Source organism: Cetorhinus maximus, chromosome 26 (assembly GCF_964194155.1).
Source record: "Cetorhinus maximus chromosome 26, sCetMax3.hap1.1, whole genome shotgun sequence".
In the NCBI taxonomy this organism is placed as follows: domain Eukaryota; kingdom Metazoa; phylum Chordata; class Chondrichthyes; order Lamniformes; family Cetorhinidae; genus Cetorhinus; species Cetorhinus maximus.
In genome coordinates this window covers 3,613,786-3,637,899 of record NC_135904.1, presented here as the reverse complement: position 1 = coordinate 3,637,899, position 24,114 = coordinate 3,613,786, and the positions used below count along the sequence as shown (strand labels likewise).

Here is a 24,114-nt window from a genome sequence, read left to right as displayed (position 1 = left end):
AGCGGGCTGCTTTGTTCCAGATGGTGTCAAGCTTCTTGAGCGTTGTTGGAACTACATTCATCCAGACAGGTGGGGAGTATTCCAACACACTCCTGACTTGTGCCTTGTAGATGGTGGACAGGCTTTGGGGAGTCAGGAGGTGAGTTACTTGTCGTAGGATTTCTAGCCTTTGACCTGCTGTTGTAGCCACAGTATTTATATGGCTAGTCCAGTTCAGTTTCTGGTCAATGTTAACCCCCAGAATGTTGATAGTGGGGGATTCAGTGATGGTAATGCCATTGAACGTCAAAGGGCGATGGTTAGATTCTCTCTTGTTGGACATGATCATTCCCTGGCACTTGTGTGGCGCGAATGTTACTTGTCAGCCCAAGCCTGGATATTGTCCCGGTCTTGCTGCATTTGGACATGGGCTGCTTCAGTATCTGAGGGGTTGTGAATGATGCTGCCCATTGTACCATCATCATCAGCAAACATTCCCACTTCTGACCTTATGATGGAAGGGAGGTTGCTGATGAAGCAGCTGAAGATGGTTGGGCCTAGGACACTACCCTGAGGAACTCCTGCAGTGATGTCCTGGAGCTGAGATGAATGACCTCCAACAATCACAACCATCTTCCTTTGTGCTGGGTATGACTCCCACCAGCGGAGAGTTTTCCCCCTGAGTCCCATTGACTCCAGTTTTGCTAGGGCTCCTTGATGCCACACTCAGTCAAATGCGGCCTTGATGTCAAAGGCAGTCACTCTCACCTCACCTTGGGAGGTCAGCTCTTTTGTCCATGTTGGAACCAAGGCTGTAATGAGCTCAGGAGCTGAGTGGCCCTGGCGGAACCCAAACTGGGCATCAGTGAACAGGTCATCGCTAAGCAAGTGCCACTTGATAGCACTGTTGATGACCCCTTCCATTACTTTACTGATGATCGAGAGTAGACTGTGGGACGGTAATTGGCTGGGTTGGATTTGTCCTGCTTTTAGTGCACAGGACATAACTGGGGGCAATTTTCCATATAGCTGGGTAGATGCCAGTGTTGTAGCTATACTGGAACAGCTTGGCTAGGGGCGCAACACAAGTCTTCAGTACTATTGCCGGAATATTGTCAGAGCTCGTAGCCTTTGCACTATCCAATGCCTTCAACCGTTTCTTGATATCACATGGAGTGAATCAAATTGGCTGAAGACTGGCACCTGTGATGCTGGGAACCTCCGGAGGAGGCTGAGATGGATCATCCACTTGGCACTTCTGGCTGAAGATTGTAGTCAATGCTTCAGCCTTATCATTTGCACTGATGTGCTGGGCTCCCCAATTATTGAGAGTGAGGATATTTGTGGGGCCTCCTCCTCCAGTGAGTTGTTTAATTGTCCACCGCCATTCATAACTGGATGTGGCAGGACTGCAGAGTTTAGATCCCATCAGTTGGTTGTGGGATAGCCCTGTCTATCACTTGCTGCTTATGCTGTTTGGCACGCAGGTAGTCCTGTGTTATAGCTTATTTTTGGATTTACCTGGTGCTGCTCCTGGCATGCGCTCCTGCACTCTTCATTGAACCCAGGGTTGACCCCCCTGGCTTGATGGTAATGGTAGAGTGGATGATATGCCGGGCCATGAGGTTACAGATTGTGTTTGAGTACAATTCCGCTGCTGCTGATGGCCCACAGCACCTCATGGATGCCTAGTTTGAGTTGCTGGATCTGTTCCAAATCTATCCCATTTAGCATGGTAGTAGTGCCACACAACACGATGGAGGGTATCCTCAGTGTGAAGGTGGGACTTCGTCTGCACAATGACTGTGAGGTGGTGACTCCTACTGACACTGTCATGGACAGATGTATCTGCGGGCAGGCAGGTTGGTGAAGATGAGGCCTAGTATGTTTTTCCCTCCTGTTGGTTCCCTCACCACCTGCCGCAGACCCAGTCTAGCAGCTAGATCCTTTAGGGCTTAGCCAGCTCGGCCAGTAATGGAGCCACCGAGCCACTCTTGGTGATGGACATTGAAGTCCCCCACCCAGAGTGCATTCTGCGCCCTTGCCACCCTCTGTGCTTCCTCCAAGTGGTGCTCAACATGGAGGAGCACTGATTCATCAGCTGAGGGAGGGTGGTGCGTGGTAATTAGCAGGAGATTTCCTTGCCCATGTTTGACCTGATGCCATGAGACTTCATGGGGCCTGGAGTAGATCCAGGGCAACTCCATCCTAACTGTATACTGCTGTGTCACCACCTCCCTGGGTCTGTCCTGCTGGTGGGACAGGACATACCCAGGGATGGTGATGGTGGTGTCTGGGACATTATCTGTAAGGTATGATTCCGTGAGGATGACTATGTCAGGCTGTTGCTTGACTAGTCTGTGAGACAACTCTCCCAATTTTGGCACTACCCCCCAGATATTAATAAGGAGGACTTTGCAGGGTTGACAGGGCAGAGTTTGCCGTTGTCGTTTCAGGTGCCTAGGTCGATGCCGGGTGGTCCGTCGAGTTTCATTGCTTACCTGACAATCCAGTTAATGAGTAAACAACATTGCCCACAGCTGGAGATGTCACTAGCTAGAGTTCCAGTGAAGGACGCTGCTTCCTCACTGGGTAGTGGACTTGCTCTGCATCACACAGAGCACTAACTGTGCCTTCTCCTTTCTGATTAGGTGCCCACACCCAGTGACCTTTGCTGGTATGCTGGAGATGGGACAGTGTTACCTTCCTGTAAACCACAACTGGAAGCGATACCAGGATGAGGCACAGGATACATATGAAGAGCTGCAACGGGAGATGAAGCAGTCTCTCATGAACCTGGCCAATGATGCCTGTCAGCTACTCCAAGACAAAAGGTGCGTTACTTTATTTTAAAAATTTGCTTGCCAGAACCTCAGCAATAAAGTGGGACTTTCTATAGTGCTTGAACGCGTAGTCTAGGCTGACACTTCAGTGCTGTACTGAGGGAGTGCTCCATGATTGTGCTGTTGCTTTTTCAGATGAGATGTTAAACCAAGTCTTTGCCTGCCTGTTCAGGTGAATATAGAGATCTCATGGTACTATTTAAAGAGGAACCTTGAAAGGGAGCTCTCCCCAACTCTTGGCCAACCTTCCTCTGCCAGCTGGGTGAAACTTTGCTGTTACTGAATGACATTTGGCTAAATAACATCAATCACTGCACTTCAAAGTCATTCATTGTGTAGAATGTTTTGAGATGTAGACTGGAGCTTGACTGTCAACCTTCTAAGTCCGAGTACAATAATTGCTTTTCTGAATTTCATTTGTCAACTAGTGGGAGATGCTTCCAAATACAGTAAACACTGCATAGGCTATGGTCCTGCAGGCATCCAAAGAGAAATTGGATGCATTACTGACTGATTAGAAAGTAAAGATGTACATTTCAATTTGGGGCCAAATATTGCAAAATTGTTCAGACTGAGGCCCCTCGGACGGACTGAGCTGGTGGCCCTTTCTCATTACTGTGATTGTATGGCTGATGGGTGAGGCGAGTCTTGTAGTCATCATGCACCTATTCTATATCTCCCTGATTTTCAGGTACAAAGATGATCCCTGGTTGTGGGACCTTGAATGGGACACCCAAGAGTTTAAACAGAAGAAGAACACTGGGAAAAAGAAGAAAGGATTGATCAGCACCAATGAAGTTGCAAATTCCAGTTCCGTGGCAGAGTTTGAGGAAGGTTAGATAATTCTGGAAGTCACTGCATTCAGATAAGATGTTCCTTGTCTGCTACCTTAACACAACCATTAAACTAGGCTTTAGAGGTTCTGGATATTAAGTGTTAATGTGGTGTAGAGTGCACCTGGATGATGCTATCTGATGAGGGTCAGATAGTGACTGTGGTTGGAAGCTTTCATCTGCTATTCTTCTCTGCTTTGAAAGGTTCGAACAAAATGAGACTGTCCTGTTGACTTTGTCAAAATTCCAGTGCAAAAATGAAAGCTTTGCCCCTGTGGCATTATAAAGGAGGCCACTGCCACACCCATAATGTCAGTGTAGCAAACTTTGTCTTACCTGGGTGTCCTCTTCGGAATGGCTTCTCTAATCAGCACTTCAAAGCATAAAGCACTTCAACAAGGGAAGCATTTTACTTCCTTATTGCTCCTGGGCTACGAGTGCTCCATTCTACTCACATTTTCTTGCATCTCCACTGTTTTGAAATGAAGATTCATTGCAACATCCCCTATTCTCACAAAACTACACCTCCTTATCCCTCTTAATAATCATGTCATCCTGCAATCTAAAGATGTTTAAAACCCAAGCTTGGACTTACCTCACCAATATTATCTCATCTTCTCTGTTGTAGCATAACCTTGGTCTTTCACCTGAGTGACAACATAAATTAGGAATCAAGTTTTGAGTCACCTGCCCTAATATCTCTTTTTTTAGCTCTGATTCAATTTTTGTCTGATAATATTCCTGTGAAGCTTCATGGAATGCCTTACCATGTTAAAGGCACTGTTTAAATGCAAGCTGTTGTTGTTGAATTATGGAATGATTAATTTGAGTATAGCAGCATTCTAACTCTATTCAGTGTGTCTTCAGTTGATGCCAAGGATGAATTGTTCATCCGTAAACTCTCTATCTTCCTTTTCATTACTGTGCACCTCCACTTGTGTTGCTCAATGACTAGATGTGGTAAAAATAGAGTTTATTGAGGGATGGAATTTGATCTGTTTTGGGTTAGATCTTTGTTACCCAATTCCCATGTGTTAAAATGTCAACCTCGGCACATTGGTAGTGCTCTTGCCTCTGTGTCAGAAGATCATGGGTTTGAGTCCTATTCCAGAGATATAAGCATGTTGTCAGGGGTGCCATCAAAGGTCCAGAATGCCCCCTCAGGTTGATGTAAAAGACCCCATGGGGCTATTTGAAGATGAGCAGGGGATTTCCCCCAGTGTCTTTCCCAGTATTTATCCCTCAACCAAAATCAGTAAAACAGATTGTCTGATCATTATCTCATTGCTGTCTATGGGATCTTGCAGTGTGAAAATTTGCTGTCACCTTTCCCATCTTTCCAACACTGACTAAATTTTAAAAGTATTTCACTGGCTGAGACTATGAAAGAAAGTATAAATACAAATTTATTTGCTCTTTTATTTGCTGTTTGCTCATGAAACACACTGCCTTCTTGCAATATCCTGCACTTCATTGTTAATTTACGCCTGAGGTCACTTTTCTGATACTGCAGTTATCTTCTTACAGATCCAGGGCCTCCCTCAGAAGAAGAAGAGGCGGAGTTGAAGGCTGTCAAGGGTAGAGCCCTCCTGAATAATCTGCATCAGACAGTCAGTCTTCTTCCAAAGAGAAGACAGCACCTGCCAGGCCATCCAGGGTCAGTGGGCTATATTCAAGGATAAACTTGTCATCGGTGGCTCCATCGATTGCCTAATTTGGTTGTAAATCTTAAGGACCAGGGAGCTGACAGGTTCAATCCCTAGTCTGTGTTAAATTAGCAGATCTCAGACGTTATGGTTTAGAGCTGCTCTAATTGGTGTCCATGTCCGTGGGTTAGTGAATGTGAAAAGGAGCCAGGCTACTTGCCCCTTCTGGAAAGTGCAGTATGTGTGGAAACTGGTTGCTAACAAGGCCCCACTTGGCTGTGATGTCCACTGACACTCATTTCTCTAAGTTCACACATGAAGAATGACCATTTGGGCAAAGCGATAGACAGTTACCATTACCAATAACATTGTAACTCGGCATGAAGGACCTTTGAAAATTACGTTGAAAGCTGAATTTGGTCAGTTTTAGGTTGAGGAGCCTAGTTAGCTAAGGTAAAGCTGTTAAACCCAGACATTAGATGGTATTGAATCCATTTCCTTGCCGTGCTGTTGCAGATGGTATCGGAAACTATGTCTGAAGTGGAATGATGCACAATGGTTGCCAGGACCCTGCCTCATTAGCCTCCAGATGAGGGTCGCTCCGAAGCTGATGCGCTTGACCTGGGATGGATTCCCACTGCATTATTCAGAGAGCCATGGGTGGGGTTATCTGGTCCCAGGAAGAAAGGACAACCTACCAACTAACCCCAGTGACACAGATACATCCTTCTGTCCATACAAGTAAGTAAAAGCTTTTATTATCCACATAAGGTGGTCAGCAGTTTCCTCTGACTGGAGTATGTTAGACAGTCAAATGACTGTTATTCCCTGGTTGCACTTAGAGGATTTTCCTGATGGGTTTGTAGCACCAACCAATGTGACATTGGACCAAACAGAGCAAAACTACCCATTTCCAATCTCCAGCTTCTGCTGATCTAAATGGTCTAGAGTTAACCAGGGCTCTTACTCCTGAGGAGTATGTAGTAACTGCAGCCTAGGCTCATAGTGATTCACATAAGGAGGGAACTCTGAGGACATCAAACAGTTGGTCCTACTTGCAGGCCTTAAAAACCCACTAACTGCCTTTTAAAACAGTCATGATTTTTTTTAAAAATCTCTGACTTTGAGTATTCCAGCAGACTCCTGACCAGCCTCCCATCTTTCACACTCCATATACTTAAGCTTTTCCAAACTTCTGCTGCCTGTAACCATAACTTGCACCAAGACCTGTTCATTTACCATCCCTGTAGCTGCTGAACTACATCGGTTCCCGGTTGAGCAATACCAAGATTTTAAAATTCTCATCCTTGTTTTTAAATTTCTTACTGGCCTCTCCCCTCTCTCTCTTTCTAACCTCCTCCAATTTATCTGCACCCCCCCACCCCGAGATTCTGGTCTCACATGCACCCCCTATTTTATTTGCTTCATCATTGGTGGCCGTGCCTTCAGCTGCCTAGACCCAAACTCTGGAATTCTTTCCCTAAATTTCCCTTAACACCCTCTCCTTTAAGAAGCTCCTTAAAAGCAGCCTCTTTGGCCAAACTTAGGATCATCTGCCCTAATATCTCCTTATGTAGCTCGGTGTTGAGTTTTGTTTGTTAACAGTCCTGTGATGCACCTTGGGATGTTTTACGACGTTAAAGACGCTATATAATTGTAGGTAGCTGTTGCAGTTAGCATCTTCATATGTAATTTTTATCTCCTGTAGTAGCACTCCCCCGCACCATTCTGGGCTGTCCTCTGACAAAGCCTCCCAGCCAGAACATTGACCTTGAGTGTGCTTTTGCAACTGCTCACAGACATGCTGTGTCTTTCCAGTATATTTTCTGTTTTATTTCAGATGACCAGCAGTGGTGGGGGAGGAGGCTTTCTTTTCTATCTCAGTTTTTGCTCTTTCTTTGGCAGAACCATTGAGATGTTGCACAGGGAACATTGCAAAAAGAAAGAGCGAGGTCAAACAGAGCAACAGGAGATGTCAGTCAGCGACGAGTTCACGCTGACAGAGAATAGTATGTGGGAAATGGTGAGAGTGGGAAAAAATATCAATTGAAGTTGGTTGCATTCTATAATTCAATTTTTTTTCTGTGGGATACAATATGAACATACAAAAATGTCAAACAGGAAATGACCACCTGGCCTGTCCCAGACTGTTGTGATACCTGGTTCCCCAGATCAAGAGACCCCCCAACCCCCTTAGTGCCATTCTAAGGTAAGAGTCTCAAAGGATATAGAGCTCAAATAAATAAATGAAGTTGAGATATAGATCAGGCATGACCTAATTGAATGAGGTTGAATGATATACTCCTGTTCCTATATTGTCTGCTGTGAAAGTCAATAACCCAGATCAAAAGCTCTGAAGAAGAGTCATATGGATTGAAACATTAACTCTGTTTCTCTCTCCACAGATGCTGCCATCTCTGTTGAGTTTTCCAGCGTTTTCTGTTTTTGTTTTGGATTTACAGCGTCGGCAGTATTTTGCTTTCATCAAAAGCCTAAGACCAATTCAGAAACATCAGCACAACCTGTTCCATATTTTACACACAAAACTGAAACTGTGAAATTTCAAGTTTTGAAAAGCCTCGGTTCGATTGCTATTCCCTGCTATAAACTTATCTTGGTTAGGGGCAGCAGTGAGCATTTCATTATTTTCAGTGCCCCTGGGCTAAAGCTAGAACAAATCAGAAATACAAAAGCAAAATACTGTCGATGCTGGAAATCTGAAACAAAAACAGAGACTCAGTAAGTCAGGCAGGATCTGTGGAGTGAGAAACAGGTAACGTTTTGGCTCGATGACCTTTTGTCAGAACAAATCAACTTTTGGTTTCCACTCCTGATGGTTGCCGAGTGATCCTGTTGCAAAGTGCATGGGCGGGATTTTCCATCCCTGCCTTTCACAGGGAACGTCCAGCCCTGCTGAAAGCAATGGACCTTTGGCTGGGCCACTGAAACTCCCTTGGCGGATTCCACCATGTCGAGGCCAGAAAACCCCGACCCATGTGTGGAGTTTGGGTAAATACCGAATCAGCAACAACAACTTACATTTATACAGCACTTTTAAACAAACCAAGGCTCTTCAAAGGAGCATTAAGAGTCACAGAACCACATAAGGAGCTATTAAGGTAGGTCAGAAAAAGCTTAGTCAAAGGGCTGGTTTTTAAGGAGCTGCTTAAAGGAAGAGGGGGAGCTGGAGAGGTTTTGGGAGAAAATGCCAGAGTTTAGTGCCTCGGCAGCTGTGGGCATAGCCGCCAATGTTGGAATAATTAAAATCAGGGATGTGCTAGAGGCCAGAATTAGAGGAGTGTGAGGATTGTGGATTGTTGGGCTGGAGGAGATAACAGAGATAGGGAGGGGAGTGACCATAGAGGAAATTGAAAACAAGAATAAGAATTCTTAAAATCGAGGCATTGCCAGACCAGGATCCACTGTTAATCAGGGGTGCTGTTCGAACCTGTCCCAACTATGATGCTGCCCATTGTCAAAAAGCTTACCGACATTCACCAGCTAGGCTCAAACCCTAAGAATGGCAATTTGGAACAAGGTACCAAATGTGCGTACAGTGACTGGTAGGACTGTACTCCAGTGACTGGTAGGACTGTGCTCCAGTGACAGAGTGTGCTTTCCTGGGAGGAAGGAAAAGGACAAACAGCAAATTGGCCTTATAATAGGATGTAAGCAGCAAAATTCCTGGGATTATTTGTGACGAATTTATTCATTGCCACCAGGTGGAGGAGCTGAGCCACTTGGAGAACGAACATGAAGCTGATTTCCAAGGGTTTGGTAATGGGAGCAGAAAGAAGAATTCTGCGCAGGTGAAGCCCTGAGTCCATTTCTTCTTTTTAAATATGGTGCAGTATTTTCTTCTATTTCTCTTCTTGTTCTGAGAGCTGCTTAGAATGGGTGATCTAGTCAGCAATCTGGCATTTCTCTCACCTGGTGATGAGACTAGAGGCCCCACCTACCCTCTCAGGAGGATGTAATATTTCTCTCATGCTGTGCATGGACTTGTAGTCCACTTGCAGTGAGAGTGGCAAGATCATGCAGACCTCACCATTGGTGTTCATCCCTCTGGTATAGATGGTGTTCATCCATTTGTTCGCCTATCATGACTGCCTCATCTTGATTTCTAACTGGGTTTAAAAATTGTAACTGATCATATTAAAATACCATGATATCCCCAACAGATTCGTAACACCTCTTGTCTTTAGCCCCTGCAAAATAATATTCCCTGTGCCTAGAAGGTCATGTGGCATTTGAACTATTGTCCTGCATTGTAAATTGCCATGAATATTGATTTATTCAACTAGATTGGTTGATATAATTTCCAGTGATGCGGAATGTCATTACTTGTTTTTTTTTAATAATCAGAATCAGGAGGCAGAGCCACAAGCATTTCTTGAGGACAGCTGCCACTTGTATCATCATGGAAACGGCCCATATAATGAGGTCAACGTGCCTGGCTGCTGGTTTTTCAAACTTCCACACAAGGTTTGTTATTTTTCCTTCCTGGTCTGATTGTTTTCTGTGCTTTTAGCCTTTTAAAACTACTTGGCTATGGGTTGATCTGATGGTGGTAACCTTGCTTTCTCCCACTTTTCTCCCCTTGCCTCTTGAGCATGTTGACAGTCACTGGTTTATGATTCCACATGTACAGGCATCCTTTAATACCTCGTGCAAATGGCCATTCATTGTCTACCCGTGAGTATCAACAGACAATGCAACTATGAAGGACATCAACAACAGCATTTTGCATTTGCGTTGTGCCACTAACATAGGAAAATGCACAAGGTCCTTCACAGAGGCTTAACCAAACAATGGGGGTTGGGCCAGAATAGGAGAGATTACCAAAAGCTTGATCAAAGAGGTGGCTTTTAAGGAGGGGAAGCAGATGGAGAGAATGACAGGGTTTTGGGAGGGAATTCCAGAGCGGAAGGCTTAGGTGGTTGAAGCCGCAGCCGCCAACGATGGGGAAACAGAATCAAAGGTGCTGAGAATTCAGGGGAGGAGTAGTAACAATGCATAGTGTGAGGCAAAGCCATGAAGTTATTATAACACAAAGAAATCTGTAGAGGGGCTGTGATTATTGATCCAATGGCAAAGTCCAAAGTGGCAGTGGTGGATGGAGTGACCAAGATGAGAAGGAGATTGGTGAGGTCAGTCCTCAGCAGTTCACTTGTTGGGAAGGTTGCGCAAGAGTGGTGGAGGGTCCAATTTGTGGGACCTAGATGTATGCAAATTGGCTGCACACTGTTGAGACAACAACAGTCAGGGCATAATTTAAGTAATTTCATATGCAATGTCATTTGAGAGAGATTGAGGCAAGGCCAATATTTATTGCCCTTAAAAAGGTGGTGGTATGCCACCTGCTAGAATATAATTGAATGGTTTGCAAGGTCATTTCAGAGGACAGTTAAGAATCAACAACATTGCTGTAAGTCTGGAATCATATATAGGCCAGAGCTGGTAAGAACAGCAGTTTTTCTTCCCTAAAGGACATGAATGAACCAGTTGAGTTTTCGTGACAATCTGGTAGTTTCAAGGTGACTGTTACCGAAACTAGCTTCTTATTCATGTCAGGAAGATATAATAATTTTCAAAATGTTATTGGAATTTATTGTAAAGTAGGGTAATAGTGGTGTCTATGGGGGAGGAGGGGGGGGTGTGTGTGTGTGGGGAGGTGGGTGGTGTGGAATTAATTGAGTTAAAGACAACTGGTCTGAAGGCTTTGATGTAAGAAAAAAGCTAGGTTTGAAATGCTAAATAGGTAAACATGGGTGAAGTTTTAGAATGTGAGGTGTAAAGGGAACGTTTGCATTTTTAAATAAACCAGACTAGCTTGAATTCTGAAATGTTTCACCTAGCCAGATGAAGTTAAGAAACTGTGTTTATTTTTCCCAAAGATTACTGGTAAAATTAGTACTACGGTAGATTTTTATTAATAGAGAGGTAAAGTCCAAAGACATAATGAAACAATGGGCATTTTCATTCAAAGGGGAAAATATGTATAAAGGAGAGAAGTCTGTATGTAAGGTCAGGCATTTTCAGATCTAACACAAGTGTGAAAAGCCTCAAGCAGATGTCCACAAGGAACCAAAGCTGAGAAAAGCTTACTTTGAATTTGACTGTTTAGGGTACTGTGTTACTTTGCCTGGGATTGTTAAAATCTGTTTTCTTTTTATTGTTGTCTTAATGGAGGTGCAACTGGGAGTCGGATTAATTAGGGGAGCTAGGAGTTATGATAGTAGTAATTTGTAGACCTATGTACGTGCTTAAAATAATTTCTTCCATTAATAAATGTTTAATTTAGTTTTGTAAAAAACCAGCAAGACTCGGTGGTCTTATGACACTGAATTCAAGGCAGGCATCTTGAAAGAAATATACAACTTGCAAAACAGTTGTGGCAGTTGTTTCAAGTTTCCCTTTGGGATTTGAGCAGCTCAGCATTTAGCATGGGCTGTGCCATTACATTCAGTTTATTTGAATTTGAATTCCTATCTCCAGATCATTATCCAGGTCTCCGAATTGCTAGTCCAGTAACAGAACCGCTACACTATGGTACTCCCGTTGCTGTGGGGGGGGTGGGAATGAAAATGCTGCCTGCCATTTCTGGCAAAGTGGTTTTCCATGATCTCTGGGAGTCCAACCTGTGCCTGTGAACTTCACCTTACTCAACATTTCCTCAGTATTGGGATAGAAATAGGCGATGTAATGGAGAAACTAAAACTTAATGTGTTTTCTTCCTTGACCTACTTCAGGATGGGAATCAGAACAATGTCGGGAGCCCCTTTGCGAAGGATTTCCTCTCTAAGATGGAAGATGGCACATTGCAGGCAAGCACCAGTGCAACAAGTGCAACCAGAGCGTTGGAAATCAACAAGATGATCTCATTCTGGAGGAATGCCCAGAAAAGAATCAGGTGATAGATGATCCCCTCTCTCATCTTAACCCACATTTACGCATTGTCCGCAGTCTCACCCTACACAGGGCTGTGTAGGCAGTGCAGACTGTCTGGCAGCAGGGAAGGTGATACTGGTGTGAGTTTAATTGTGGATAACTCTGGCTACATCCAATTTCCTGGAAATGGTCTCTGGTTTGAATTATACAAGCTCAGTATAATGAATTTTGACAGTGGCTGGGAACAGAATTCTCTGTCAGCATCAAGCAGGTCTGGTCAGGTGCAGCACAGGTTGGATGCATGGTAAAGACCTCTATATTCTGACCCATCAAATTCTTTCAAATTAATTTATTTTCGGCAGCCAATATGAATAGTTAGTCCTGAATTTGGGATAATTTTGAGCTGAGAGGTGTTCGAGATATTGGCATTCCTTTAATTCTGGCCTCTTGAGTATCCCTAGTTTTAATCGCAGCACCATTGTTGGTCATGCCTTCAGCTGCATTAAGCTCTGGAATTACCTCCCTGCACCTGTCTGCCTCCCTACCTCGCATTCCTCTTTCAAGACACTTCTTAACTTTGACAAAGCTTTGGTCATCTGACCTAATATCTCCTTATATGGCTTAGTGTCATATTTTGTCTTGTAATGTTCCTGTAAAGCACCGTGGAAGATTTTATGATGTCAGCGGTGCTATGTGAATATCAGTTGTTATTGAATGCACGTGTGCAAAGAACTAAGCACTAGGGAGTAACTTGTCTGCCTCACCTGAGACCATCAGAAGGAAAAGTTCCTCCATTGTCAACAAGCTCGCCCCCTGCTGGCAAAGTAACCATGCAGCAGCGTTACAGCAAATGCATGATAATGCGTGCTGCACAGGAAATAGCTCATTTCTGTGAATTGCTACTTGACAAAATACGAAGGGCAAAGTGAATGTCCACCGTCACGCAGAGTATGACATACTTTCAGGAACTGTATGAACCTGCTTACCACACAACCTCAGTGTTCTTAGTGCAACACTAATTATACCATATGTTGAGCTTCTGGGGCCTAGATTGCAGGCGATATTAACTTCGCTGTTATCAGCCCCACTAAGCATGTTAGCAGGAGGAGGCATTTAAACTACGTAATGAAATAATGCCAACTTGTTACCTTCTACAGTTCTCAAATGGTTCTGATGCTGAAGAAAAGCGAGCTACCTCCAACAGTCACAAGGTGTGTATATTATCATCAGTCTTTGGGCTTTTTACCTTGTTGAATTTCCTGATCCCCACTCTCCGATGACATTGCATTCATGCTGGGATCTGATTACCCTAGTGGATACCACTCAAGTGCCTGTCCCTCATTTGTGAACCTAGAGATTCAGTGTTAACCGCCTATTTACCAGGGAGGGCATCACACTTGAACCCAGATTTGTCTCCACCCAAGGTTTTCACACTAGTAACTTGGAGTTGTTGGGTAACGGCACTGAGCCAAGGCTGTCCCTCACAGTGAGGGAAAGAAAATTGACTAGAAAGCTTACCTGAACTAGAACATACTGGGAGCCGGACCTTCTTGAACATGAGTAGTGCTCTGTGAACTTAATCCTTTAGGAACACATTACGGCCAATGGACATTATTAGAATGTTAACCATGTCCTTTTAAATGTTTCACTTTCACAATTGCAGGCATCCTTCCTATGATGAAGAGAACGATTATGGAGCCATTTTACCACAAGTCATTACTGCTGGCACAGTGACCCGGCGGGCGGTCGAGCCAACCTGGCTAACTGCCAGCAATGCACGGGTATGTGACGGTAATAGAGAATATCAGGAACGTAGACCTCTAAACACAGTTGTTAACCAACTGTTCCTCATTGTCCTCATCTACAGGCAATGGTTTAATGAGACAGTGTAGAGGAAACTTTACTCTGTATTGAAGCTGTGCTGGACCTGACCTGCGTTTGCTTAATGCTGATAACAAATGCTTGAACGTGAATGTATCAACCGTGCCCAGTTGGCAGCATCGCCACCTCTGAGCCCAGGTTCCAGGTTCAAGTCCCACTCCAGGACTTGAGAGTAAAAATCATGGTTGACACTACAGTGCAGTACTGAGGGAATGCTGCACTGTCAGAGGTGCTGTCCTTTGAATGAGACATTAAACCATCTGCTATGCTTGCTCCAGTGGATGTAAAAGGTCCCGTGCTACTATTTTGAGGACGACCAGGGGAGTTATCCCTGATGCCCTGGCCAATAATTATCCCTCAATCAACATCACAAAAGAGCAGATTAACAGGTCATTATCATGTTGCTGTTTGTGGGAGTTTGTCGTGCGCAGAATTGGCTGTTGTGCTTCCTACAGTAAAGCAATGACTACACTTCAGAAGTACTTCATCGGCAGTGAAGTGTTTTGCGATTTCCAGTGGTCATGGAAAACTGTATATAAATGCAAGTTGTTTTTTTCTTTCTAATCAGTACTAACATCCCTTGTTAATGAACCCCTTACCAAAAAAAAAACATGCATGCTGAATATTACAAGAAACTGTAAAGTAGGGCTAAGTCCCTATTTTTGTGAAGAGTGTTAGGACGTCAGTGTTTTACTGCTGCTCTTGCAACCAGGCATTATTAGAAGCCCTTAATGGTGTATGAGCCTCAATTAATATGTTAGCATCAAACTTTTAAGACTTTTTTTGTCCTGAAAACATTAACTTTTGCTGGGACACAATTCCCTACACCAAGCAACTAAATCTTCAAGCATGAACCAGGACACTGGAGGCACTTGGGGTAATGTGGACATGTGCAATCGTATAAAACTGATGATAGCAATCGGCAACCCGTTATAAATCTCACCTAATTTTCATTTCCATTCACTTCAGTGAAAACAACAAATGGGAGAGGTGCAAAGTTGGCTTCCAATTGTTTGCTCTATGTTACCACACAGTAACAGCCTGCATTTATATAGCACCTTTAACATGGTAAATGTCCAAAGCAGCTTCACAAAATTTGATATCAAGCCACATTAGGAGATACAAAGGCAAGTAGGTCAGACAGAGCTGGTAAAATTTACTAAAAGCGTAGTCAAAGAGAGAGGTTTTAAGGGACATCTTCATGGAGGGGAGAGAGAGAGAGAGAGCCAGAAAGGTTTGTGGAAGAAATTCCAGAATTTAGGACCTAGGCAATTGAAACAGCTGCCAATGGTGGACAACTAAGATAGGAGATGGGCAAGAGGCCAGAGATGAAGGAGCTCTGGGCACTCACTGGATTGGAGGTAGGGAGGGGCAACGCCATACAGGGACTTGAAAACAAGTATGAGAATTTTAAAATTGAATGAGACTGGGAGCCAGTGTAGGTCAATGAACATGGGTTGGCGTGAGCTAGTATCATTGTAGCAGAGTTTCGGATGAGCTCAAATTTATGGATGGGTCAGGTGTAGAGTTAACAAAGGCGTGGAGGTAAGTTTCAACATAAAATCAAAAATACCCCAAGTGTCCACAGAGTGTGTGTTGTGTGTGAGATCACAAGTGTAGTGACATGTAGCATCCGCAAGTGGTGGAAAGGTCGCTGGGTTGTGCTTGAAGCTGAATCATCAGCTGAATTCTCTTCCCCTCCCGTCCCTCCCCGTGTCCATTTGTGGCTCTCCTACAGCTAACTGCACACGTTCAGGATGGAATTTTCCTGATCCACACATGACCGATCAGGGCATTGAATTTACTCAGTGAAGTGTGATCTTGGGAGCCGTTGTTTTGTGACTAACCCCATAAAGATTGTAAATAGATTGCATTCCTTTCCCTCCCTCACAGACCGATCGTGTGGGTAGTGAACTAAAAGCAATGGTTCAGGTACCGCCTGGGTACCACCTGGTCGGAGCAGATGTTGACTCGCAGGAGCTGTGGATTGCGGCCATCCTTGGGGAAACCCATTTTGCTGGAATACATGGTAAGCTGGTCACACTGAGTGTGGAGGTATAGCAGACTCATAGAAACACAAACCCCAAATGTGGACTACATTGTAAGGTTCAGGTGTTGATCTCATTTACACAATTTGCATATTAAGGAAGCGCAGCTAATTAATGTTTATTGTGCACAGATTCCACGAACACATGGGGCAGAATTTTACCGGATTTTTGTGGATGGGGTGCCAATCAAGCGGGGCTGCTTTGTCCTGGACGGTGTCAAGCTTCTTGAGTGTTGTTGGAGCTGCACTTATCCAAGCTAATGGAGAGTATTCCATCACACCCCTGACATGTACCTTGTAGGTGGTGGACAGGCTTTGGGGAGTCAGGAAGTGAGTTACTCGCTGCAGGATTCCTAGCCCCTGAGCTGCTTTTGTAGCCACAGTATTTATATGGCTACTCCAGTTCAGTTTCTGGTCAATGGTAACCCCCAGGATGTTGATAGTGGGGGATTCAGCGATGGTAATACCATTGAATATCAAGAGGCGATGGTTAGATTCTCTCCTGTTGGGGACGGTCATTGCCTGGCACTTGTGTGGCACGAATATTTTTTGCCACTTGTCAGCCCAAGCCTGGATATTGTCCAGGTCTTGCTGCATTTGGACATGGACTGCTTCAGTATCTGAGGGGTTGCAAATGGTGCTGAACATTGTGCTATCATCAGCGAACATCCCCACTTCTGACCTTATGATGGAAGGAAGGTCATTGATGAAGCAGCTGGAGATGGTTGGGCTGAGGACACTACCCTGAGGAACTCCTGCAGTGATTTCCACTGTTTAAACAGACTCTATTTGCTGCATAAGTAGTCTTGGTTTGCTTTGCAGTTTGCGGAGTAAATAGACTTTGAGTCCTGCCTTAAGCCCCTCCCTGACTTCAAATCATCGACTGATACAATGGTGTCAATAGACAGTCGCTGTATATGCCCTGGAGTATCAGGATGTTGTGGATATTTCTCTTCAGTGGGATCATGAAATATTTTTCACTCTGTCTCTGAAGTCTGATGCAATTAGCAAACCATTCCATTTAGTAGCTCTTTTACCTTTGGATATAAATTACTTTTCACGCGTCCCTCTCCGCTCAGGCTGCACTGCGTTTGGCTGGATGACACTTCAGGGGAAAAAGAGCAATGGGACAGACCTGCACAGCAAGACAGCTGCCACTGTGGGAATCAGCCGGGAGCATGCCAAGATTTTCAATTACGGACGGATATATGGTGCAGGGCAGCCATTCGCAGAACGGCTTCTCATGCAGTTTAACCACCGCCTGACACCTCAGGAAGCCGAAGAGAAAGCGCGGCAGATGTACGCAGCGACCAAGGGCATCCGAAGGTGAGATCTCTCTCTCTCTACATCATTTACTCTCTGTCCAATTCATTGTGAATGATAAATAACCTGATTACAGTGAAGCTTATTTGGCCTTTGGCGATGCTGGAGAGCATGAGACGGAGGCATTCATTGACAGCACCAGGCACCTCCTGGGTGGGCACCATTGTATCACTTGATTTTTCCATTTCTCTCACTAGCTGTGATTGCACTGGAGAGGATGCAGTGGAGATTTACCAGGATAAATGGTCTGAGGGTCTGAGAAAAGATTGGATAGGCTGGTGTTGTTTTCCTTGGAGCAGCGAAGGTTGAGAGGGGACCTGATAAAGTTATATAAGATTATGAGGGGCATAGATGGAGTGGATAGGAAGGCACTTTTTCCATTAATAGAGGGGTCAATAACCAGGGGGCATAGATTTAAGGTAAGAGGTAGAAGGTTAACAGGGGAGTTGAGGAGAAATTTTTTCACCGAGGATGGTGGGAGTCTGGAACTCACTGCCTGAAAGGATGGTTGAGTCAGAAACTCTCGTAACATTTAAGAAGTATTTAGATATTCACTTGCATTTCCATAGCCTCCAGGGCTATGGGCCAAGTGCTGGAGAATAGGATTAGTGTAGTCAGATCTTTGTTGACTGGCGTGGACATGTTGGGCCCAATGGCCACCTTCTATACTGTAAACGTCTGAGTCTAGCTCTTCTCTGAACCAGCTCACACATTCGCGCTAATTTTGTGTGTGTTATTGTGGTGCAGCCACATCCATTTCTCTTCCATTAAAATCCTTGATTGTCATCTGAGGAAACTTTTCTGTCTACCTGGGATGGATCACATGGAACTATAATAGAAAAGAATCTCAGTACGTGAACAGTTGAGAGAGATGAATCCCCACTGAATTAAAATAATTACCTTTCAGGAATATGTTAGGATCCCAGCTGATGTTACTACTGGACAAGTCAGATCCCAGGACGGAACCCAGTTTGATAGATCCTAACTTTTTTGTTTAGAAACGTGGAGAGTGGCTACTGAACAGAGTCACAGGAATCAGCTGATGGACTTTTAACAAAAGAATAAAGCATTTATTAAACAAGAAAAGATTAACTATGTTACAACATTCCTTCACTCACAATTATACCTTTACAGATATATGCAGATTCATAAGGATAACACAAGTTATCAAAGATAACAAAAGCGATCTTATCCTCTCATAGTCACAGTAAGTACATAGTCCATGTAAACCAAAAAGTGACCTGTGGTCAGGCACACTGCACTCTGAAACCAGGTGACAGATGCCACCCCAAACTCTTAACAACTCCCCCCAGATGCTTGTCACACTGTGAGCCAACCGGTCTCACTGAACTCCCTCTTTCACATGAGGGTTTCCAAACCCCACTCTCGAAGAGCCCACTTTGGAATCTTCTCACAAATGACGCTTTCTCTCCGCCTCCAAGGTTTTGAACCCTCCTTCTGTTGTTCTACCCTGGATTGCCATGCGCATTTGCCTTCCACATACTCCTCTCTGAAATGCTCAGCTGTGCCAACAGAACACCACTGCTTCACATTCCCATAGTAAAGAGTTACAGATCTTCGGCTGTCTCCTTGGATCTTCTGGCTTCTCGCAAGCCTGTTTTGCTTTAAGTCTGCATCCTGCAGCTTTCTCCCCTTTAAGCCTTCCTCTCTGCTCCTTACTTTTAACATCACTTAACAGGATCTCATTCAGATTTCTGTCCTTGTTCTTTGACTAGACAATCCTCTTGGGACCTTTCCTGTTCCGCTCCCTGGTTTTGGGGACTGGTTGCTTTCTGTTTCTCTGTCCCTGTGTGGGCCTCCTGTTGCTAGGCAACAGCACAGTTTTTCTACCTTGTGTTTGTTTTAAACCCCCTTCAGGAATTATAAAATCTAATTATAATGCAGACATCTTTTAAAATGAAACTAAAACTCAAGCTTCCCCCCCCTCCCCCATCTGAACACACAAATATTCAGAAATACAAATTAAACGTAAACTTAAAGATATGCCTTAATCCTAACACACACATACACATATAACTTATTTAAAACTATCTCTAGTTCCTAAAATGCTGTATGTCCATTTGTCCCCCCTCTTTTCCCCATAATTCCAGAAGACAGTGGGTCTCGCTGAGTTATATTTCCTTAAGCACCAAATATTCTTCCATACTTCATTCAATAGCCCAGTGAGAGCTTAAATCGTGAGTGTCAGCAGCTTGTCCGTACTTCAGATGCAAATCCTGATATACACTGAGGAGGATCAGGCAAGGCCAGTACAGCAGACAAAATAAATGATTTCAGCAAATGATTAGATGTATTTCTAGTGAAAAGGAAAGTGGGAGGAACCGATCAGTGACCAAGACTTGCATTTATGAAGCGCCTTTCACAACCTCGGGACATCCCAAAGCACTTTAACATCAATTAAGTACTTTTGAAGTATAGTCACTGTAGGAAACACAGCAGATAATGTGCACACATCACGAACAGTAATGTGATAATGGCCAGATAATGTTTCTTTTTAATTATGTTGATTTAAAGATAAACGTTGGGTGTGGCACGAGTTTATTAAAAACAAATAAAAGTATATTGAAATTTTCCTACTGATAATTGATATAAGCTGATAGTTCAAAAACAGCTAAGAATGAGGAGGAGGTAAGCTCATTAAGCCTAACGCCCTAAGAGTTCTTTATGGTCTCATTTCATTGCACTAATATTAAAAAAGCAGAAACTGAAGTGAAGTGAATTGCATCTGCTGCTTTGCTTTGAAACAGGTGTGTGCTTTCAGAAGATGGGGAGTGGCTGGCAAAGGAGCTGAGCATCTCTGTGGAAAGGGCAGACAATGGAACAGTCTCTGCCTCAGAGGCACGGAAAATCCAGAGAGAGGCAGCGAAAAGGTCAGTGCGCATTTGGAAATTGCTAAATGTACACCAAGCTTAAAAAAAAATGTCTAAATATAAGTATTATCTATGTCAGCATTCCTCCTCATCCAAGGTTCCCATTTGCAGGCCACCTTTTCTTCCTCTATGGATTCACAGATTTGGATTCAGTTCTCTCCTTTTTTTGCTCTTGAGCAAGGGAACGCTGTGAGGAGGCAGTATTAGCCTATAACTATAGTAATTGAAATTGGTATGAAAATACAAGACTGAACCAGTGCTCATAATGGTGATTGAAAGCAATAGCTCACTATCTAGGGGAACCACATCCACTGTCGTGAATGTGAGCAGGCTTCGGACAAGAAGTTAGTACTGTGCAGAATAACATTACTATATAGAAATACTGCTTTGCCCAGATTTGTCTTATTTAGTTTGAACCGTATTTATACATCCAGGGATATGCTCCTCTAGCTAACGTGAGCAAAAATGTTAGACTATAAAACAAGAAAACAAGAGGAGCTTATACCTGGGGAAATTAAATGAAATTATTTAGATGTGGCCAATGTAAATCAAAACACTGAATATGTCATTGGAAGCTATTGTAGGATTATGAAGTTGGCCTTAGCCTCCCGGCAGGGTCTGTAAATGTTGAAGGCTAAAGTGGCTGAGTATGACAGAACCCTTATCAACAGGCAGTGTCACAGAATGTTGGGATGGAGATTTGCTCGTTCCCCTGTCCATCACTGAGTTTCAGCTGTGTCACTGCGAAGTGGCACTATATAAACACATTTATTTGTGCATGGACAGGAAAAAAGAAAGCTGTGAGAAGTTATCCCAGGACACCCCTCACAAGAGTTAGTGAAGAGACAACAACCATGACTTTAGAGTAAGCACCTGTGGATGACAGACTGGAAGCCAATATCTGGTCTGTGCTTATTTGGCTGATCTCTGATAATTAGCTTGGTGCCTTTGAGCTACGAAGCAGTGGGGGAATCGGCCAGGATGCTCACTGCTGATCGATACCTCCTGTTGCTTCATGTAAGTGTTGAAGATGTGATTAGACTCAGCTAAGATCTTCCTACAATTGAAAACCCTATCTGCCGTGTGAGATGTCATGCAGTGAGGAATTGGAAGTGCATCCAATTACAGCTCGCAACCTTTTTGGGTGGGGAGCAGGGATCTGCTACAATTCTATCAAGCCCATCCAGAGCCCCCCAAAAGCACGGTATGGGCCTCGCTGCATCGTTTCTCTATCTCCACCCATCGCTGTGCTATGTTCATTTGGAATTGTTCAACAATTTTAAAGTATTTCCTTTCGCTTGGATTATACAGGTCTAATGGTGCTAAATGGAGGGTTGTGAAGCGCAGGGTCTGGAGTGGGGGCACAGAGTCCGAAATGTTCAATAAATTGGAAAGTATCGCCACATCTCACTCTCCCCAAACTCCAGTATTGGACTGCTGTATCAGCAGAGCTCTGGAACCAAGTGCAGTAGGATCTGAGGTATTGCTGACCCTTTTAATCTGATCTCTACTTTCCATTTCAAAAAAGATTTCATGTGTCAATGTCTAAAAATGAAACAAACTTGGGATTAAGCACAAATGGCATTTCTACAGGGGCAGTATTATCCATCTGACGCCTTAAAGCCTAAGCTAGGAGTCATCTGAATGCAACATCCTGAACTAACTTAATTTGTGCAAAAGCAAAATACGGCCAATGCTGGAATTCTGAAATAAAAACAGGAAATGCTGGAAATACTGAGATCAGACAGTATCTCTGTAGAGGGAAACTGAGTTAACGCTTCAGGTCAATGACCTTTCAGTTGCTAATAACTCTGTTTCTCTCTCCACAGATGCCGCCTGACCTGCTGAGCCTTTCCAGTTTTACTGTTTTTATTCTGTATTTTGTCTCCCGTTCTTTGCAACCTTGGTGTTGTTTTGTATCGTGGACTTAGCCTTTTTCTTGAGCTTATCAATAAATAAACGCTCCCAGGCTATTACCAGACATCTTGCAAACATTTTCCCTCATACATGAAAGGGAAAGTGTGCAAACTGAGATTTTTCTCTCCCGCTGCACTTTTATCCAAGATTCTTTGAGAATTTAAGTACTCTTTTTAAAAGTGAGTTTATTCTGTGATCTACATTGGCATTTGTGAGTCTGTGCATTGTAATATGTCTATTCATAATATAGGTCATTACTGTCCTCTTTCAGAGAACTGTGGTTGCTGGCCTGAGTGTCGACAAACAAGTTCCATGCTGAGCGTTATTAAAACCTAGTTTGTTCAGCACAGGCCCATGCTGTGTAGAGGGTGGTGGTGGGATGAGAAGAGAGAGAGAGAGAGAGAGAGAGAGAAAACAATTCCAGTTGTTACTTTAAGACTCCACGAGCAAAAATTTGACCATACGCCCTACAGGCGTGCGGAACCAGTTCTGCCTGTTTTGACATTCCGCCGTTCCTTCCCCTCCACAGTTCATGACCAGCCGTGTGAACTGGGTAGTGCAGAGTTCGGCTGTGGATTACCTGCACCTGATGTTGGTGTCCATGAGGTGGCTATTCGAGGAGTTCAGTATTGATGGTAGATTCTGCATCAGCATTCATGATGAGGTCCGTTATTTAGTGAGTAGTGAAGACAGATATCGAGCTGCACTGGCACTGCAGATTACTAACCTTCTAACACGGTAAGAGACTTGCTTTTTCTTTCAGATCCAGCTTTCTTTTTCTAGATGTTAACTTCGATTTCAAGTAGATATTACTCAGGCAAAATTAAACTGGTATTTTTGTCACCCCCCCAATGCTCAGTTGATGTATGCACTGTCCAGTGTGGGACTGAAAAACACAGCTCAGAAGGTCTCAAGATCAGTTATTAAATTAACTAATTGAGGTGCTACAATTAGCACTGTAATGTGGAGGATGTTGAATTAAGAAATTCGTCAGAGTTTCTGCTTCTGACCATTAAGCCATGACCTGCTTAAAAGCGCATGTGAGGTCACAAGGATTAGGCCCCCTACTGTTAACTGCTTCCCACCACTCAGTCTATACCTAAATATGAAGAATGGGCACTTGGGTGAGGTGTTTGATGCCAGTCAGTGCCTATGGAGCTGTATTTCAAGAGTCAAAATTTTCAGGACAGGAGACAAGAATTTGGAAAAATATGCAGGGAAATTTATTGATTTGTTTGATGAAGAGCAGTTAATCTGAAAGATGGACTTGAAATATGGTGTATGAAATATTTTGGAAGCTGATCTGTGGCAACAGTGAACCCCAATTTTTTTTTTTCCATTTCAAGCTGCATGTTTGCCTACAAACTAGAGATGCAGGATCTCCCACAGTCCGTAGCGTTCTTTAGCACAGTGGATGTCGATCAATGCCTGAGGAAGGAGGTGACGATGGATTGTCAAACTCCATCTAATATTACAGGGCTGCAAAGACGATACGGGATCCCAGAAGGTACAGTTATCAGCTGTGTGACAAATTGTGAACTTGGTGCTGTTGGGGTTCCCCTTTTCCCTCAGAGACCCTCCCCACACTCAAGTTCGTGACACCAGATTCACAAGCGTTTGGCTTGAAAGAATGACCAGCGAGACAAGTTTCTTAATAATTCACAGTCGTTTTATTTAATCACCCACAATACAAAACCTCAAAATTTAAAACAACCCCATTCCCAGTACCCGACATGAAGTCACCACGACTCGGGCTTAAACTTACAAAAGTGCTAACTCCACACAAAGTCCCCATGACTCAGTTTAAACTTGTAAAAAACACAGGAAAAACACCTTGGCTTGAAACCTTAAGGGAAAAAAAAA

General features: G+C 43.8%; 1 protein-coding gene across 1 annotated transcript in view; it reads left to right on the top strand.

Annotated features, from left to right (window-relative positions):
* The window catches only part of polg (polymerase (DNA directed), gamma), a 50,226-nt gene that overhangs the window by 12,864 nt on the left and 13,248 nt on the right, over positions 1-24,114 (top strand). The window contains exons 7-22 of the mRNA XM_078529992.1: positions 2,631-2,813; positions 3,514-3,656; positions 5,183-5,312; positions 5,818-6,042; positions 7,207-7,324; positions 9,024-9,110; positions 9,667-9,786; positions 12,054-12,214; positions 13,350-13,403; positions 13,856-13,973; positions 15,967-16,102; positions 17,200-17,446; positions 20,212-20,334; positions 21,646-21,814; positions 22,781-22,989; positions 23,598-23,758. Coding sequence (XP_078386118.1) covers positions 2,631-2,813; positions 3,514-3,656; positions 5,183-5,312; positions 5,818-6,042; positions 7,207-7,324; positions 9,024-9,110; positions 9,667-9,786; positions 12,054-12,214; positions 13,350-13,403; positions 13,856-13,973; positions 15,967-16,102; positions 17,200-17,446; positions 20,212-20,334; positions 21,646-21,814; positions 22,781-22,989; positions 23,598-23,758 — 2,384 coding nt within the window. The remainder of the gene's footprint in view (positions 1-2,630; positions 2,814-3,513; positions 3,657-5,182; positions 5,313-5,817; positions 6,043-7,206; positions 7,325-9,023; positions 9,111-9,666; positions 9,787-12,053; positions 12,215-13,349; positions 13,404-13,855; positions 13,974-15,966; positions 16,103-17,199; positions 17,447-20,211; positions 20,335-21,645; positions 21,815-22,780; positions 22,990-23,597; positions 23,759-24,114) is intronic.